This window comes from Buceros rhinoceros, unplaced genomic scaffold (genome assembly GCF_000710305.1).
Source record: "Buceros rhinoceros silvestris isolate BGI_N320 unplaced genomic scaffold, ASM71030v1 scaffold17557, whole genome shotgun sequence".
Taxonomy (NCBI): Eukaryota; Metazoa; Chordata; class Aves; order Bucerotiformes; family Bucerotidae; genus Buceros; species Buceros rhinoceros.
Window position 1 is genome coordinate 9,218 of NW_010422933.1, and position 17,890 is coordinate 27,107.

General features: G+C 47.6%; 1 protein-coding gene across 1 annotated transcript in view; it reads right to left on the reverse strand.

Annotated features, from left to right (window-relative positions):
* LIMK2 (LIM domain kinase 2) overlaps nucleotides 1-17,890 on the reverse strand; it is a 19,719-nt gene that overhangs the window by 1,576 nt on the left and 253 nt on the right. Inside the window, exons 2-13 of the mRNA XM_010140250.1 lie at nucleotides 12,874-13,009; nucleotides 11,487-11,596; nucleotides 11,027-11,215; nucleotides 10,466-10,571; nucleotides 8,986-9,182; nucleotides 8,109-8,295; nucleotides 5,676-5,762; nucleotides 4,801-4,932; nucleotides 4,480-4,536; nucleotides 4,227-4,292; nucleotides 3,222-3,396; nucleotides 1,822-1,877 (exon numbers count right to left, since the gene is read on the reverse strand). Coding sequence (XP_010138552.1) covers nucleotides 1,822-1,877; nucleotides 3,222-3,396; nucleotides 4,227-4,292; nucleotides 4,480-4,536; nucleotides 4,801-4,932; nucleotides 5,676-5,762; nucleotides 8,109-8,295; nucleotides 8,986-9,182; nucleotides 10,466-10,571; nucleotides 11,027-11,215; nucleotides 11,487-11,596; nucleotides 12,874-13,009 — 1,498 coding nt within the window. The remainder of the gene's footprint in view (nucleotides 1-1,821; nucleotides 1,878-3,221; nucleotides 3,397-4,226; nucleotides 4,293-4,479; nucleotides 4,537-4,800; nucleotides 4,933-5,675; nucleotides 5,763-8,108; nucleotides 8,296-8,985; nucleotides 9,183-10,465; nucleotides 10,572-11,026; nucleotides 11,216-11,486; nucleotides 11,597-12,873; nucleotides 13,010-17,890) is intronic.

Genomic DNA, 17,890 nt, shown 5'->3' on the forward strand with positions numbered 1-17,890 from the left:
AAGAGCAGAAGCGCGTTCCCTCCTTTCCAGTGCGTTTAGTTGCACACGGGAACAGCAAGGCACCACATACAGACAAATTTCATAGGATTTCAAGACCTGGCGATGCAGCCGCTGTTGTGAAGGAAGGCTCAGACACCTTCTGTTTCTCCCCAGGGTCTCTGCTAGAAGATACAGAATGACGTGCACCCCCCAGAGAGCCTGACAGTGTCTCGCTGCTGGGTCAGCTATTGTGCTGCATGCTGCTGGGAATGATGCAGCCCCTCCTGATGGCAGGTAATCAACACAACCTGCAGCACCATCCTGTCCCCCCTCCCACAAAACCTTACCACCCCACCAGCAAATCTCCTCTGTCTGCGGAGCCTGTCCCAACCAATGCTGCGAAGTCAAGAGCACCACACTTTCTGGGTTGCTCTGTTACTAGCAGATTCAACCCCACCCACAGCCAGAGGTTAGGGGCAGAGGGAAGAACAATCATAACCCATGCCCAGGTGGTTGCACGGGAGAGCTGGTAGAGGAAAGGGCTGGGTGGAACAGAGAGAAGCCCTGCCCCAGCACTCAGAAGTCCCAGTGCTCACCACCTCCCCGCTGAGGTGCACTCACCACCTCCAGCACTAGGACTTGAAGTGTAATAAGAGGGAAAGAAGCCAGGCCAGAGAGCTGTGGGTGAGCTGGACTCAGACAAGGTCAATGTCAATACAGACTTTCACATGGGGAAGAATATTGCGTTTAAAGCCTCACTGGGTATCACAAAAAGGGTGTTATTTATAACCACCCAGGCTTTTCTCTGCCAGTAACTCAGCAGGACAGCCACATCCTGTCACTAGACAGTGCGACAGCCATTATGTATTTTGGCAGGGTTATTTCCTTATCTGTTTGAGTGTGTAGCATCTTTTTTTAGCATCTTTATTTTGGTGACAAGGAAAATGTTGATATGCTGCTACCCCTTTATTAGTCTTTTTTCTAGATGAAACAATTGCTTCAATCCCACATACAGATTTTTCAAGTTCCTAAATCTATCGCTCACAACCACAACATTCTCTGAGAGGAGGGCCCAGTGCAAACACAGCTCCAGATGAGGCCACAAAGATTTATGCACAGATATCGTCTTCATCCCTTCATTCAAACACTGAAGACGAAACCATGCTGGTCTCCCCTGGTGTTCCTGTAACCGCTGTGCTATCCATACACATAACACCCCACCTTTCATCTGTATTTCCACTGTCTTACACACCTTTTAAACTGAAAATACCTTGCAGCTTTTGAGTGGTGCTCTGCAGACAGAAAGCTCTGATATACTAGTAAGACTGTGCATCGGCTTAGAGATAAATTAAGCCAACAGACTTCAGGGTGCAAGCTTCATTAATCGACCTGCAAAGAAGTTTCCATTTACCCTTCTCTGAAGTGAAGTGCCATCCCCAGTGGAGGCCCTGAATTTGCTGAGATTATGCAGCTAATTGGTCTTTTAATGAGGCAGTAGAAAAAGAAAAAAACAGTATCCCAGTTTTAAGGAATATGTCAACTTTAAAATGGGTACCAGGGCTCGGTCAGAAATTGATGGACTTTTTTAAAGCTTCTTTCAGTCCAGGAGGAGCCTCTGCATTTCTTTCAATGCAGGAAGAAACTCTCTCTGGGACCAAAAAGTTACAAGACAGTTCTCTTCCTCGAGGGGACAGAGGCAAGGTAAGCTTGTACTCCCAGCCTAATTCCCTGTGCTGTTAGGTCACAGAGTGCACACTCAGAACCGGCTAGTAACAATCTGCGCAAGGAGATGGCAGTGGGAAAGAGGCCCATTAAAGATGCCACGTAACATCCTGGTCTTACCTCACAGAGAACAATCCCAAATGAAAAGATGTCCACTGTCTCATCGTAGCTCTGTCCTGCAGGAAACATAAAACATTCAGCATTAGGAGAGACAGTTCCCCATCCAGCTACTGCAGGAGCTGCCAGTCCAAAGCTTAGCTAAATCTATTCCCTGAACGGGGTCTAAAACAGGAGACAAAGCAAGGCTTAAATCTGAGCAGGGTCAGCTGCCCCGAGATACGCATACCAACTGGATCGTCCTCTACGCTGCCGTCACATATTTTAACCCCACTTCTTTCTGCTGGGGACAACACAGGGAAGCCTTTTGCATCAGAGGTCTGAGCAAACGCTGAGGGTAACTACGGAAAGCCGTGACTGCTGTTGTAGTGCAGAGTCAGTGTTCAGCCTCCCCAGCAGCCAGCGAGTGCCCAGTCCCTGCTGCAGTGACCGAGAGATAATAAATTACACGCTAGCAGCACTGTGAATGTGGGAGAGCAGACTGGCTCCAGCATGACATTCTCTGCTTACAGACACGCCTCTCCCAAGCCAATAGCGGGTAAACAGCCTTGCTTTCAGAGGTGATGTCAGATGACGCTCTTGCTGATCTCTTGGCAAATGCCAGGTTTGAAACAGGCTCTGAGAAGCAGCCCCGGACTCCAGGAGGGCCCGCAAGCCTCCAGAGAAGGAAAACAGAATAGCATTCAAGCAAGCAACATGGAGAGGAGTTGAACTGAGGGGAGGAGCCCAGTCCTCCCTTCCCTGGTGGACTGTTGGGCAATACTGGTATCGGAGCCAGCCAGGCTGCCCAGCCTGGTCAGACAGAGCTGCTCATTAGGAGGAAACCTGTATCCACTGTCTTCTGGCCTCAGCTCCTGCAGGGGCAGTTTTTCCCCTAAGGGACATAGTTCATCCTTAATGCAGCTGACGGCTGCGTGCCAAAACCCCAATTCCCCTGCATGTGGACAACTCCCACCCCAGTCCTGAGGCTTCTGCAAACCTGGCAGCAGATGGCTTCTCCCTGCAACATGTAGGCCTCATCCTGCAGCTAAATGATTCCCTGTCTCAAGGGACAGTTCCAAAGCGTGAGGCTATAACAGAAAATGATCTCAGGTTTGGTTTGATTTCAGGCCTCTTTTGTCTTCCCTGTTACATGGATCATAGCAAGTTTAGGTCTCTGGCCTCCTGAAGAATCTGGCTGTCAAGCCAGAAACATTACCTCAGCTGGTACAAAGGCTTATCAGGAAGAGAAGTGCAGCTAGGGTACCTGTGTGTATAAATACACTGGCATATTAGCAGGTCTAAAACCATAGGCTCCAATAGGCTTGATTGTTCCTAGGGCCCAGAAGCTTTCAGTAATGCTGTCATCCCTATACCTTGTCACAGGCGGTCTCCTCACCTGCACCGTGGTATCACTATCTTACCGTTTAGCATCTCTGGGGCCATCCAGTATGGGTTGCCAACCACCGTGTAGCGCTTCTTCCTGTCGCTCTTGCGCAGGGTTCGTTTCTTGGCAGACGGCTTCTCTAAAGTGGGCTTTTTCCTCTCCTCCACAATCAGCCGAGATAGACCGAAGTCAGCCACCACCACCGTCTTATCCTACACAAGAGATTTAGCACAAGCCACAGATTCCTCTCATCTCCTTTCAGGAGCAAAGAGGCTGCAATTCCTGTTTACTGTCAACTACACTGGAAGGGCAACTATCAAGGTTTCCTGCAGCCAGAGGAGTGCAGCGAGCTGTCTAGACAGCTGTAAAACACGCAATTCATGATTCCAACTCGTAATTTCTTCCCTTTATTGTCTTATTTCCTGTGTGGTCGCTAACACTAATCCCATCAGTTTGGCTCACTTGCCAGGGGAAATCTGGACCCTTCCTTTCAGACCTTCCTTATTCCACCTGGGCAGGAATTAATTTAGACTTTCATCCTGGGTCATGCGAAGCCCACATGCTAACCTCGTATTCCAGCCGAGTGAACAAGGGCAAGGCTTGAGGGAATGAAGCTACACAAAAATCTTGTGACCTAGCATTTGAAAAAGAGAGAGCACACACATGCGCACACAACCATGCACTTGTCCAAATCCTGAGTGCAAACAAAAATAAAAAGACAAAGTAGTTAAAAGAACAGAAGCGGCTGTAGAGAACATTTTGTAGTTGAGATAAAGAACAGAGCTGTCCTAACTCTCCTCACGTGACTGTTAATAGGAGTTGCCTCCACAGGAAAGAACGTAAAAGAACAGAATGAAGTAACAGTGAAAGCCAGATCAGTCTGGAAAATCCCGTATAAAGATGAAGCTCCCTTGTCTAGGGCACTAAAGCCTCTGAAATCAGTTCCACCCTGACAAAAGAGGGAACATCATGTGGAGAAAACCAAGGGGGAAGATGACAAGGAGGGGAGCAGCATGCTGGGGGGAACAGAGGTGTAGCTCACCAACTTGATTAGGCAATTGTGTGAATTCAGGTCTCTGTGAATGATGCACATGGAGTGCAAGTAAGCCTGGAACGGAGGGAGAAAACTTGGTGTTAGGAGTTCCCAGGTGCATACGTCCCTTCACATTTACAGACCTCAACAACCAGATGCTACTAGTCAGACAGTATCCACAACCCCTCATAGACCACCCTGCAGAAGCAGCTAACCCTGAGCCCGGAGGTTTGCTCCGTGACAAAGAGGCAGCCTGACTCACCATTCCAGAGGCGATTCCTTTGGCAAAGCTGACCTTCTGCTGCCAGGGAAATGGGTCCTGAAAGACAAGTCCTCGATGGTCAGGGGCTTTCTTACCAGCCAGCTGGTGACAGCAATTCCTCTGTGAGAGGGACTCTTACAGCACTCAGCAGAAGACGATACAGCCCCAGGAAGAAGATGCTTCCTGCCTCAGGCCACCCACAGCTAAGAAGCTTTTCCACACAGCTCCAAAGGAGAAGACTAACAACAACCACCATGAGGCTGGTACAACCAACAACACTGTCAGCCTCACTGAGCAGGTCTGCCGGGCTTCCTTACTCACCGCATTGCGCAGGAAGTCCTTCAGTGTGCCACCCTCAATGTACTCAGTGAGGAGGTTCAGCTTCTTGTCCTTGTACAGCACACCAATGAACTTCAGCACATTCGGGTGATCCAGGCTGCGCATCACTTTCACCTGCAAAGCCGAGACATCTCACCCCAAAGAAGAGAACGGAACACATCTTGACAGATCTGTTCCGAGGTGACAAGCACTCCATGCTGGAGGTCCCTTCCAGGGATCACAGAGTGCATTCAAACCCCAGCCCCAGCCTTACGGCAGTCAGTTAACTGCTGCCTCCTCGCTTTCATGCTGTGCAGTTAACATGGTCTTAGTCTTTAAGAAAAAGCCAAACACAAGGGTGCGCTAAGTGACAGGAGCTCTTCCGGTCAGCTCTCTGGTCTGTACTGTATGAATCAGGGCTTGAATAGAGGCATCAGGCGTTTAGGGAGCTGCTTTTAAGCTAAATCTGACTTTGAGAAACATGGTAGGCAGCCACCAAGAAAATAGTTTCGCTTAAATACATCAGGAGTCTTAAATATCTTACAGGTACTGGCCCTCATCATTTGTATTTATGCACAAGGCTCAAGGGATAAATCCTTTGTGTATTGCACAGCTCAGTTTGCCTCAGACTCAGGCTGCTTTTTATCACTGAAAAATTAATGAACTGGGAGCTGAAGCCACATCTATTGCTTAGTGTGAGTCACACTTCACTGCAGCAAACATTCAGCTCATGTCAGTTTTTCCTTGTATGACGTCTCCCTCCTCAGCGCCTTGACTCCTGCCAGGTGGCTGGCAGGATCACGCTCTCTCTCTGGAGAAGATGGAAGAGAGTTCCACCACACTACTGGCTCAGAGGCTTTTTGAAATCTTGCTTCTACCTCTGTCAAGAAAGTCTTCTGTGTTTCCTCATCACAGCGAATCAGCTCCTTCATCACCATCACCTTTCCTGTTGCTTTGTGAGTCACCTGGTGGGAACAGAAACCACAACTACAGGCAAGGTTCAAGACAATATAGCTTCAATGCACTTGCAACGATTCTGAAAGAGAGGGTAACATTGCCCTCCATCCAGAGAGGAATATAGAAGGGAGAAAATTCAGAGCCCAAGGATTTGCAGAAAACCGCATGAAATTTCTCCTTTCAGAATTCAGCAAAGATTCTGTAAGCGAATCAGAAACTACCTAAAGCTGAGAGATCAACAGCGTCCCAAGAACTAAGCTGAAGTCTCCCTTTTAGACAGCACAGGGCTAAGCACGCGTACAGGCCATCGAAGCCTCTGAAAGCATCCGTTCCAACCTGTGCATTCCTCAGGTTTCCTTCCAGAAAGTACTTGCCCAGGGTGATGCTCACATTTCGTACACAGACCCTAACACCTACATTCTGTATCAGCAAAGGAATCAACATTCACTTGCGTCAGAAACCAAACCAAACAAACCAAAACTACATTACTACATGCTTTGGTTTTATGGGGGCTGAAGCCTGATGGTTTCTGATGAGTTTATCAAACCTGCTGATGTGCAAGCAGAACTGCTCGGTTAAGGCAGGAAGCAGTTGAATTACCATGCTCCTTGAGAGCAGTCTATTGATACCTGCAAGGAAGGTCCCAGAACAGTGGCAAACACACAAAAATCCACCATAAACACTGGGTTCTAAATTTCCTGGCACTTTCCTGTGTTCTAGAGGTTTCTTGTAACCAGCTCTGCCTTGCTTGCGTGGGGAGCATCCAAATTCTGATGAGCAGTTTTCCTGGAAATCCTCTCCCCTTCAGTTGTTTAACTTGGACAGCTCAGTTTCGCTAAGACCTCCAGGTAACTAACCAACCACCTTCTCTCTAGGAACAGAGGGGAACTATTCTGACCAGATACAGTACTAGCTGCAGCAAAACCAGTCAATCTGAAGCTCAGGAGAGGTGTCACTTTTTTCCCCCTCATACTCTTTAAAAAACAAAAAAGCCTCTTGGAAAACCTCCAGAACTGCAATCCAGGACACAAGGCCCCGTTACAGTATTTAGGAAGCTTCTCAGCTCTTGCAAACACTGTGGCTCCCTTGTTCGGTTTGGAACCATGGGATGTAGCAAGGCTGATACATGTGGAATACGAATGCATGGAATAACACAGCCGAAGCAAGAGTACAAGTCTTCTGCTCCCATCCAAAATCAAGCATCCATATACAAGTAGCGAGCCAAGGAACACTACACATTCCAGCCAGGGACATGAAAGCCAGGGACATCTAATATCCAAAGATAAAGGGAAGTGACAAAGACAAGACAAGGCTAAGTGGAATTCTTAAGCTGACATACCAGCAAAACTGAAACAAGTGTCATCATGGAACTCCAAGAGGGCAATTTTAACTCCCAGAGCATGCACCAGATCAGGATGGCTATCGGGTAATTTGAGCAGAAAAAAAAATGCCTTTGTGCCGTTAACTGTGGGGACGCAGATGACAAAAGCATGCGACAGAGGAAAGGTTCTGCTTACCTGGACCTGTTATTTCTCTATGAGCAGAGGAGAAGAGAAATATGCTCATTAGTATGGATCAAAAGCATTGGGTTTGTAGTACTGCCTCACCACCTACCACAGAAGCATGAGATGAATGTGGTGGCTGGACACCTGAAGTTTATACAGGTCTAAGGACAGAAGTCCCATGGTGGATAGCAATCTGAGGACTGAGGAGCTCACAGCACCTTGGTAAGGCAGGGGAAGCTGCCCCCTGATGCTGACAGGGACGCCAGGATAGGAGCTGTTGAAGCACCCCAGTCAAGACCAGAGAGCTTAAATACAAGAGAACTGCTATTAAGGGAGATTTTAATTGAGAACGTCATACAAGACCTGACCACTGCCACCGCACTGACAAGCCATTTAGGCTCTGCAGGGGGTTCAGAGATGATCACCACATCAGCCTGGCAAACCCCCAAGCACGCCACACTAAGGGTGGGTGAGAAATCCGGTACTGGGGAGTTGAATGCACCTCTTCATAGGAAAGATGCTCGTAAGAGAAAGTGTAGCTTGTTCCACATTCTCTCCACCTCACCCAGGTGGGTGCTCCAGGCACTCTGGAGCTCTAAACCTAACTCAGGAGGTGCATGTGCATGGCCAAGGGGACATTCAAAGGGGATAAAGTCAAAACCACCTGCAGCCAGAGACATTCATGGTCAGGGAATGAAACAGAAATGGATCTCACTGAGCAAACCAGATGAGTTTCAAGACCGATGAGTATCAGCAGGGCAAAGGTCACTGAGACTGGCAAAGAATCCCAAGACAGGCAGACTTTGCTGTAATCAAAGTAAATGAGGAATGTTTGGGGACCTCCCTCACCTTGATTGCTTGTCCAAAAAATCCTTTTCCTAGTACTTCACCATGAATCAGGTCACAGGGCCGGAAGATTTGCTGGGAGCAGCTAGAAGAGGAACGCAGGGATTCAGAACGACTGATATCACGGCTCAGCAGGAGTGGTTCCTTTGGAGAACTGGGGCCAGGAGACTTAGAAATGCTGTTACTTCGCCTAGAAAACAAAGGAGACAGGAAGATCAGGGAAGCTGCTAGGAAACTTTTGATTTAGCATATCCCTTCATTAGCTCCTAAGGGACCAGTTTCTAGATGTGCCTCAGTTGGCTTCACATCTCAAAAGCCAGATGCTCTCCCGGCACCGTGAAAGCTCTTTACAAACCTAGAGCAGCTTCAAAGTCAGAGCTGTAGCTCTGTGAACAGGAGGAGGAAGTTGAGAAGATACAGCACTTGCTGTCTCTAGACAAAGATTAAAATACTGGTAAATGGCTAAATGAGCGACTGAGTGCCCCAGTCTGGGAAGACAAGATTCTTCCCAAGTCCCAGGCTTCAGCCGTTTTCCCTTTAAGGACGTATTCTTCCCTGGCTATTTAAGGCTGGTAAAAATCTGACCTTTAAATTTTCTAACTGTAGAAGTTAGTAGGTTTTCTACATTAAAAGTAGAGCTCTTTATTTTTATTAAGGGAAGTTTGCCATCCCGAAAGGGGCTGGAGGGAGCCCATGTCAATAGCAGAATCCAAAGCTCTCCACTGCTTCGCCAATGGTTTATGCCAAGGCTCATATCAGAGGTGACTCACGTCTCTGCAGTCCTCTGCAATCACAGGGCCAATCACAAGGTTGCACAGAGCAACCAGGTAGCACAGGACAAAGGCAAGCTAGGTCAGAGGCAGCACTCTGAAGACTTTACCTGAGGGAGCGGCGTCGGAGCGTTCCTTCTAGATTCTCCTTGATGTCCACTGGAGAGAGGGAGCGTGGGGAAATGGGCGGCTTTATGTGGGTGGGAAGACGGGAGTCCAAACGAAGCCTGTCCAAGTGCTGTGAGACGGGGTTGTGCTCTATCAGCAGCTGAAGTGTCTGGCTTGTCTTGCGAATCAATTCCTCCACCTGAAATCAAACCAAAGGACAGGATGATAGCAGACTGGAGAAACACAAATGGCAGAAGATAGAGGAGACACAGCAGAATGCCCCTCAGGAATCAGAGGAGAGTTCAGTGAGATCATTCCACAGTTGTGGTTTAGTTGTGCACACCACAGGTGCCTACCAGACATATCAAAAGTTCTTTATGCTATCCAAATCCTCTTCTTTCTGGTCAGCTTCAAGTGACCTACACAAAAAGATGTGGACAGGCTGGAGAGGGTCCAGAGAAGGGCCACAAAGATGATCCAAGCTGCCATGTGAGGAGAGGCTGAGAGAACTGAGTTTGTTCAGCCTTGAGAAAAGAAGGCTTAGGGGAGACCTTATCACCAAGTTGCAGTATTTAAAGGATGGCTACAAAGAAGATGGAAGCCACCTTTTTACAAGGGGTCATGGAAAAGATGAGGGGTAATGGGTACAAGTTACTCCTGAGGAAATTCCAGCTGGACACAATGAGAACCATCAGCCATTGGAATAATCTCTGCAGGGAAGTGGTGGATTCCCCAACACCGGACGCTTTTAAGATTTGGCTGGGCAGGGTGCTGGGCCAGCTTGTCCAGCCTGTGCTTCTGCCGAGAGGGCTTGGACCAGACGATCCCTGAGGTCTCTTCCAACCTGGTATTTATTCTGTGATGCTGTGAAAGTTGCAATTTTTCTCAGTATTCAAAAACTACACAAGCTGAATACTGCTGCAAAAAACAACTTTGCAAAAGCTACATGGAGACTTATCTGAGAGTCCTAATGCTCTCCAGCACCAACAGTAAATAAAACTCTTATGTAGTGAAGGTAACTCCCGCAGCATCACCTGATGTCTGTATAAAACATTTATTTGTAAATACAGATATCTTTTTTTTTTTTTGCAATGGGGAACTCATCCCTAGGATCAGCTGAGCCTTTGTCTGTTAGCAGTTGTCTCTAGAAGGATCAGAACAGTGAACTTCACTAGCAATACATTAAGAGTCTTCACAGCCGCTGCGTTCTCCAAGATGTCACAGCCTTACACTGTTCTTATTACCTCCCTTCTTGTTTGAGTGCCCCAAAATCAAAACTGCATCCCAATTGCATCTCCATCTGTTATGTTTTCCTCTTCATCCAGAAGGGGCAGCAAAGCTTGTGTTATGTTTATTCCTCCTGCCAGCATGAGTACTATGGGTGTACACCCACTGTAGGTAGGGTGGGAGAACAGTGCTGAGAAGCAGGAAAGCTGTAGGAAGGCAGATGAGAAGAAGGCGTCAGAACAGAAATGAACCCACCTCCTCCACCTGTAACGTACGAATAGGAGCTCCATTAATCTCCAGGATACGATCTGCTGGATGGATGGCGTTTCGGACATCTGGGCTGATGTGCATCCTGTTAACTCTAAACATGAGAATTACAGTGCATGTGGGAAGTCAGTTTAGCCAAAATTATAAAAAAATATTTGATCTCTGATGCTTCCCTTCCTATTGGTACTCTGAAAGAAAACAACGCTAATCTACCAGCACTGGGAGCTACCATTAGATCAAGTTGGGTCTGAGCTGGTTTGGGGAGAGCTCTTCATTTGCACGATGGCAAAAATTGTTAGTCCGTTACAATTCACCAGGTGTTCTGTGTTCAGTGGGGGAGACAGCACTGAGAAATAGTTATCAATTAAGGTCATCACAAGAGCTACAAGGAGACGAAACACAAATGGCTACTAGCCCACATATGCCCCTGTTGTGCCGAGAAAGTTCCCCTCGGCTGTTCAAGCAGCCCGCAGGCCAGCGGCACTGCAGAATGTACACCAGCTCCCTCTGCACAGACAGGCACCTCGCACACCACCTGGTCATACTCACTCTTTCACCTGGACACCGGTGGCATAGCTGGAGCAGCTACCTTCAACAGACACAGAGAAGCCCCTCTTGCCATCAGTAGCTGCTGGCATGGAGATGAGGGTCAGCGTATAAGGCAGCTGCTCACGCAGAGACTCAGTGGAGTGCTTTTCAATCATTGGTGTCAGCACAATCTGGTTATGGCATTTTCCGCTGAAAGAAGTTAAGAAAGTCATTATGGCAGCGTCCTACCCCTCCCTGCCCAACTCACACTTCTGAGTTCTCTCACTGACCATAAGCTATAGTTTTTAGTGCGTACACCACTCCTCCCTCCCGCAGACGGCTTCCTGGCATTCCTTAGCGTGGCATTCGGCTACACGTTGTAGCTGAATGAAACGAACAGAAAGCCGCACTGAGTCGGCTAAACACCGCTTACACAGGAGCGGGGAGCAGCGCTGTGGCAAAGCACGCAGCTCCGTCTTACCAGTAGAGAGTGGAATGTTGCACGAGAGCGTAAGTGTCCCCATCTTCAATGATCACTTTGCAGCTCATGCAGGCAAAGCACTCGGGGTGATACTTGTATTCGCCAGCCACCTACAGACAGAAAAGGGAGTAGCGTAATCGGGTCAGAATCGATCAGTGGATGCAGTAGTGCTTTCCTCTCTAACGAACGTGTTCATTCAGATCTCAAAGTCAAGCGGCAGATTTTTACTGGGGAGTTATGTTAGTCCGTTCTGCCTTTCCTGAGCCCCATCTGTGGCACCTTGTTAGCTAAACTTCCCTGAAACAAACATGTCAATATGCAAAGCAAAACTTTTGTCCCAGGAACCTCTGCTACATTTGGCAGCTGTTCAGTTATCAAAAATAGTTAATAGTCTGCGCAGACTAGTAAACAAGATATTAAACCTTCCTGTTCAGTTGCTCTTGGCAAGATAATTAATGTTACGCCTGAATTAATAAAGCTGAAAGGGCGCTTTTTTTTGGCAGACAGGCACTGCACAAATTCAGATACTTTACCAGACAGCCGACAGAAAAAAAAAAAAGTGAGCCGAGACAACAAAATACCTTTAAATAACATTTTTATTCATTGATCTGTTTTTCTGTTTTCCTTATGAGAACTTCCTGTATTCAGAGTATTTTGCAAAGACTTCTGCAGGCAATGAGAAATTGTCTGTGCTTTTCTCAGTACTTCCCTTTGAGGTAGCAGTCGTGCTACTGAGCACCATGCTGCTTTATTTAGGCCTAGAAAAACAACGGTTGTGTTTCATTCTTGACAGTTTTAAAGATTAAATATTTGCAAGGTTGTGGCAAGGAGGGAAACATTTAGATGAGCCCCATATTGAGCAGGCAGAGTTCAATGCTTCAAAAAAATCAGTGCTAACACTACTTCAAGAGACCACTGGCCAGAAAGCCACTCTGGCCACAGTCCAGGTGGCACTTGGATGGCAACCTTCCCCAAAGCCAGAACCTGCTGCTTATCCTGAGCTGAGAGGTTTGGCCCTTCAGTGCAGTGGAAAATCACCCTACGGAGACGCTGAGGCACTGTGCTACAGAAACGGAACAGATATCCCCTTAATCAAGTTTCTGCTTCTCATGCCGGTGCATTTCGGCACCTTACTTTCTTTGTAAACATGCTTCAGATCCTCACAATTCCCTCTTTTAAGAGCTACCCCCATTCAAAATTAATCTTTATCTAGAAGATGCACACACAAGCCTCACTTCTAATCTCTGATCAGAGATCAGAGTAGCAAGGAGACTATTATCTTCAGTTTATTTGGTTAATCTGAAGAACTAGGGCAACTCCCAGTCATGTTTGAGGAGCTGGAGGCAGCATGTCCTGCCCCCAGGCAGGAGTCCTTCAGAGTCCTCACCATCACAGGTCCGGTCATCAGCAGAGAGCAGCCATGGCAAGATTCCCCAAACTTCCCCCAGTAGTCCTTGTGACAGTAGAGTTTCCCATCTTTCTCATAGTACCAGTTAGTGAGGGGATCCTGACACTCAGAGCACCTTGAAGGAAACAGAAGAACAAAGTCCCGGTTGGCAACAGGTCACAAATCAGTGAAAAACCCCCTCTCCTGAATGAAGAAAACAGACATTCAGCTCGCCACCAGCTCTTCTAGTTCTGGATGTACTAAAGCCCTCCATCTTCCAATGCTTTTTCGTCTGGAAATGAGCACCAAGCCCAGGGTTTGTAAGGGGAGGCGGTGTCAACCAATACAAAGGCAAAGACAAGCTTCTGAAGTTTAAAACAAATCACACCCATTATTAAAACACATGAGCAGGTTTCTAAGTTCTGCCATATACATTTTGCTCCGCTGCTTTCTCCCTCTCCTGGATGCCCGCTTCCAGCTGTAGCTGCCCAGCACACCGGAGCTCCGCTGTGTTTCCGCTGTGTTTCTGTAGCAGCACACTCTCTTGTGCCAGAGCACCTGTCTAGGCGCCAGTTTAGAACGGGGAACAGAGAGGCAGGACCTACTGCCCTATGCAATGCAAAGCCAGTTTTACACCAACCTCTGTGGAAAGCCTTTCCATTTTTCTGTACGTCGTCCTCTCCCAAGAGGTCAACTGCAGCACTGTCCATTTGAGGGAGAGTTCTCAAAGTCATTCATCCTTTGAGCTCCACATACTGACTACATCCACCAATTAACTGTGATGAAAGTCCTCCACCTCTCCCCACCAAATACTCTCCCTTTCCTTGGGCTGGTGAAAGCACATGAGAAAAAAAAACCCCACAACCAACCAAAAAAACTCCAAGCAAAACTATTTCTCTAATTTCATGGAGGCTCAAAATCCTTCACGTATCAGTGTCAGCTCCCATTTCAACAACGAACCATTATTAATCCTCTGTGTATACAACCCCAAAAACCAAAGAAACAACTCCCCCCTCCAAAGAAAAAAAAACCTAAACCCACCAAGGAAAAAGATGCAGCAATTCTATTGCGGGTATCACTTTTGTAAATCATGAGCAGAACCTGGATCTCCAGGCTCCTGAATGCAGAACAATCCTGCCCCAGCAGGATGTACTGGGCAAGGGAGGGTAACTTCTGCAGCATGGAGATGTGACTTAATGGAGAGATAAGGCACAGACAGCAGTTGCATCACTGAAGATTATTCCATTAGCCCTGGGCAGCATGTTCTAAGACTTTAAAAGGAAAATTAGGCTGGTATTGGCCTTTTCTGAGTGCAGGATCCAAAGCTGGTTCAAAGAAACACCTCAAGGATCAATGTCATCATTATGGGATGCTTTCCCAAGGGTGGAAGGAAGAATTTCTTCTGCCCCTTACCCCAACAATCGTCTCAGTTACTACAGTGGAGGGGAACCCGTGGCACAGGGCTCAGGGTTTAGCTGGGCACATGCTCTCCTGGTCAGCAGGCCCCTCTACAGCCCGGAGTGCGCTGAACTCAGCTAATGACAGCGCGTTTTTCACATGCTCCCAGGTCTCAGATGAGAGCTACTGTTGGCTTCACCTTTCACTAGCTTCCTGAAAGCTTATTTGTGCCAAAGACATTCCTTGTAAACTCCACCAGATTGCCACGAGCACGGCGATACGTGAAGCTGGTCATGCGCCAACATGGAGAGAGTTTTTTGCTCCGTCTCAAGACACTGCAGAGCAGCAACATGAAGCTGCCTGTGAGCAGCCTATAGTTTTAGGGGAAAACACACCTCACGAGGTATTGAGTGCCGTACCCTACCCTCAGGAAAGTTGCTCTCCTTCTAATGTATTTGGCTTTTATACTGTTTTCCTCCCAGCTGAGGAGCTCCAAATCCTGCACACACACACACACTCCCCACCCCCCGTCCCCCATCCTCCCCTGATGGAACAAAGTCCAGCACGTGCAACAGGCCCTGCCAACTCTGAGGCAAGGGGAGCAGCAACTCAGCACTGCTCTATGTGGTACATGCATCATTACAGCCCCAGCCTTGGGGCACTGTCACGGTTACACCCTGCTCATGGTATGCGGGAGACCCAAAGGGCACTGCAGTGCAATTTGCCTTCAACCACTAGCCTCTGGCTTTCATTTGCAGTAAATACCCCACGCTGAATGATCAAGTCGGTGGGAGGGAGAAAAGAACAAGTGGAGACTAACAACAAAGATTTCTATCACCTTGTGGCAGGAACATCTGGCTCAGCATGGGCAAATCAGATGCCTCAGACTTTTCCAACTTCTGCGTGCAAGCCTGTACCAGTGCATGCTCCAAGAGTGATTACATCTTCTAACAGGGAGCTGTGACCAGACCTGCACTTGGGATGCAGACAGCAATACTGGAGACTGCTCCGACAGGACTTCAAAACCTGGCCTTCTGTCTAAGTTCTCTTCAAACAGGTGGGTTATTTATGTATTTGTTTAAGCACAACATGTTCCCTCTTCGCCCCTCTTCAATTTCACCTTCAATCACTCCTTTTTCTCCCTAAGAAAATCTAAAATTTCTGCAAAAGCATCACAACTGCAATTGTGGTTAGATAGGCTCCAGAGGATCATGTACGCTTGTCTTCCCTTTACCTTTTCTCTACTTCTTCACGGTTTGGTTCCAACCGTACAGCACTTTGATTAGTTTGCTTCCATCCGGAAATAAGCCCTGCTATCTAATTTGCAACACACCCATAGCAAAATGAAGGTGAGGGGTGGAGCCAGCAAGCAGTCAGTTCTTTGCTATGCAGTTAAACAAATCTGGGCAGGACAAGTTTGCAGCTTGAGGCTCAGAACCCCACCCAGGGCAATGAAGCAACAGGAACGAAGCAACCAGCCCCAGAGAGGCTAGGTGCTGGTAATGGGTCGAACTGGCTGCTTCCTTAATCACTGCCAACAAAAGGATGTGGATATGGCCCATATTTAAGTGTATTCTGTTAGATTTGTCAGGTGAGGAGACCTGGCACACAGGTATAGCTTCGAGACCTGTTTCAATGCCTTCCCCAAATGATAAAGGCAGCACATGATTGTTCCACGTGACTCTTGTTGAAGAGATACCTCAGAATTTTACCACTGAAGATACAAGAGTTACCACTCCTTCCTTCCCCTCCTCACTAGAGCGTGTGGCGTTGCAGCGCTGCCATTGCCAGGGCTCACCATCACCTGAGACTGGAATACAATTACTTCTACAGGTATTAAGTCAGCTAAGCTTTGCAAGTCACCACAACCCAAATAAATGAATGCTTCTTGCTCCTCTGTCTTTTACAGATTAGAAACCAGTAATCTTCTCCTACACGATTTGCTATTCTAATTACGGAGTACAAAGCACGGCAATCAAATTTCTTGGAGGACTGATAACAGCCATACTCGATGTGTGGAATCCTTCTTGCTGCCCAGACACCATTTTCAGAGCCGCTGAGCCCTGCTCTGGTTATACAGTCCCATACATCACAATTCTTCACTTCCCAGCCCTGGTTATAAAGAGTAAATTAATCTGCCTCCTCCCACAGCCATCCTCCAGGATTCTTAGGCAGCATTTGGGTGCAGGGTTCAGTCCTGATGCTCTGTAGCACAGCAGGTGCAGAAAGAGTTCACAAATCGCTGCTTGATGGCTCCTTGGTTTTGTGGGGGGTGGTAGGAGGATCAGGTCACAACAGATAACCAACCTGGTTTTCAGTGAGATGAAAGATTAAATTGATGGCATCTCTTTTACATCTAAATGAAAGCCAATACCCCCATGGAAGCAAAGACTTTCCTGGCACTGAAGAGACAGACCTCTTTGAGAAGGGCTCATTAATAAAATGCACCCCTCACACACACTGTCAGCCTAGATCAGTTAACGCTAGACAGGCTCAGAAGAGCTGTGGTTCCAACGCTGCAGGCAGAGCTGGGGAGAGGACAGTCACGCTGACAGAAAGCTTCAGAATAAAACGTAACACCATCCCATAGCTAACCCAAAGGCTTCTCACCCAGACTTAGTACAAGTGTGTCCACCGGCCACATAAGGAAGAACAGATGCTAGAAAACAGACTGAGTACTAGAAGGCAGGATGTTTAAGCTCTGACTATGCAAAACCATTTCCACACACTTAGGAGAAGGTGTACCTATGGCTTAGCATGACGCCCTACACATAGTACAAATAAGGAACGTCTGCTCGCTCTCCTTCTGAGAGCGGATGCTGTTTCAGAAAGTTGCCTAAGGAAGGCTCGCAACAGAGCAGCATTATTTACTCCTGTCCTAGACCGTTTTAACAAAAGACTCCTTACTCCCAAGTCAGGACAAAAGTGTTTGCAGGAACAGGATCAATAATGAGCAAATCCAAATAGAGGGGATAGGAGGGAGACAATGAAACTGCAAGCTGTGCCTTTCCCCATCCATTCGCCTTATCAGCTCATCAGCATCAGTCACCATCCTGGCTGTGTTCTGGCCCCACTAACAGTTTTCACTATGGAGATGCAATGCAATCAAAGCCTTATTCTGCAGCTATTGCCTTTCTCCAGCCTCATTTTTTCAACTGGACCAAGAATTGTTATTGTTAAATGTGTTATTATAAACCAAAATATCACAGGAGAAAAATCCTTTCCACATAAGGCAAGTGCGCTGCTCGTCCCTAGTTACCTGCAAAGTACTTTATTTCTTTTCTCAAACAAGATTGTGCACTGCCTCACTGCAGATTACATCACCTTCTTGAACTCTCAACAGCACCTCACCTCACCCCGTGCTGTGCCCAAGCACAAGCAGCTTTGGAAGAGATGTGCACAGCAGCAGCCACAGTAATCTCATTCCTCTGGCAGTGGAGCAAAGCGCAGGGGCATGGGGTAAAACGGCATACGCAGCACTGCTCTGGAAGGCAACCTGCTTGCCTGGGCTACACAGACGCTGCCTCACAACACAGAATCGTCCCTGATGCCTCCTCGGAGCAAGACAGGATCCCAGTCTGAGGCTGGCTGTTCCCTACAACCCAACTCCGGACCTCAT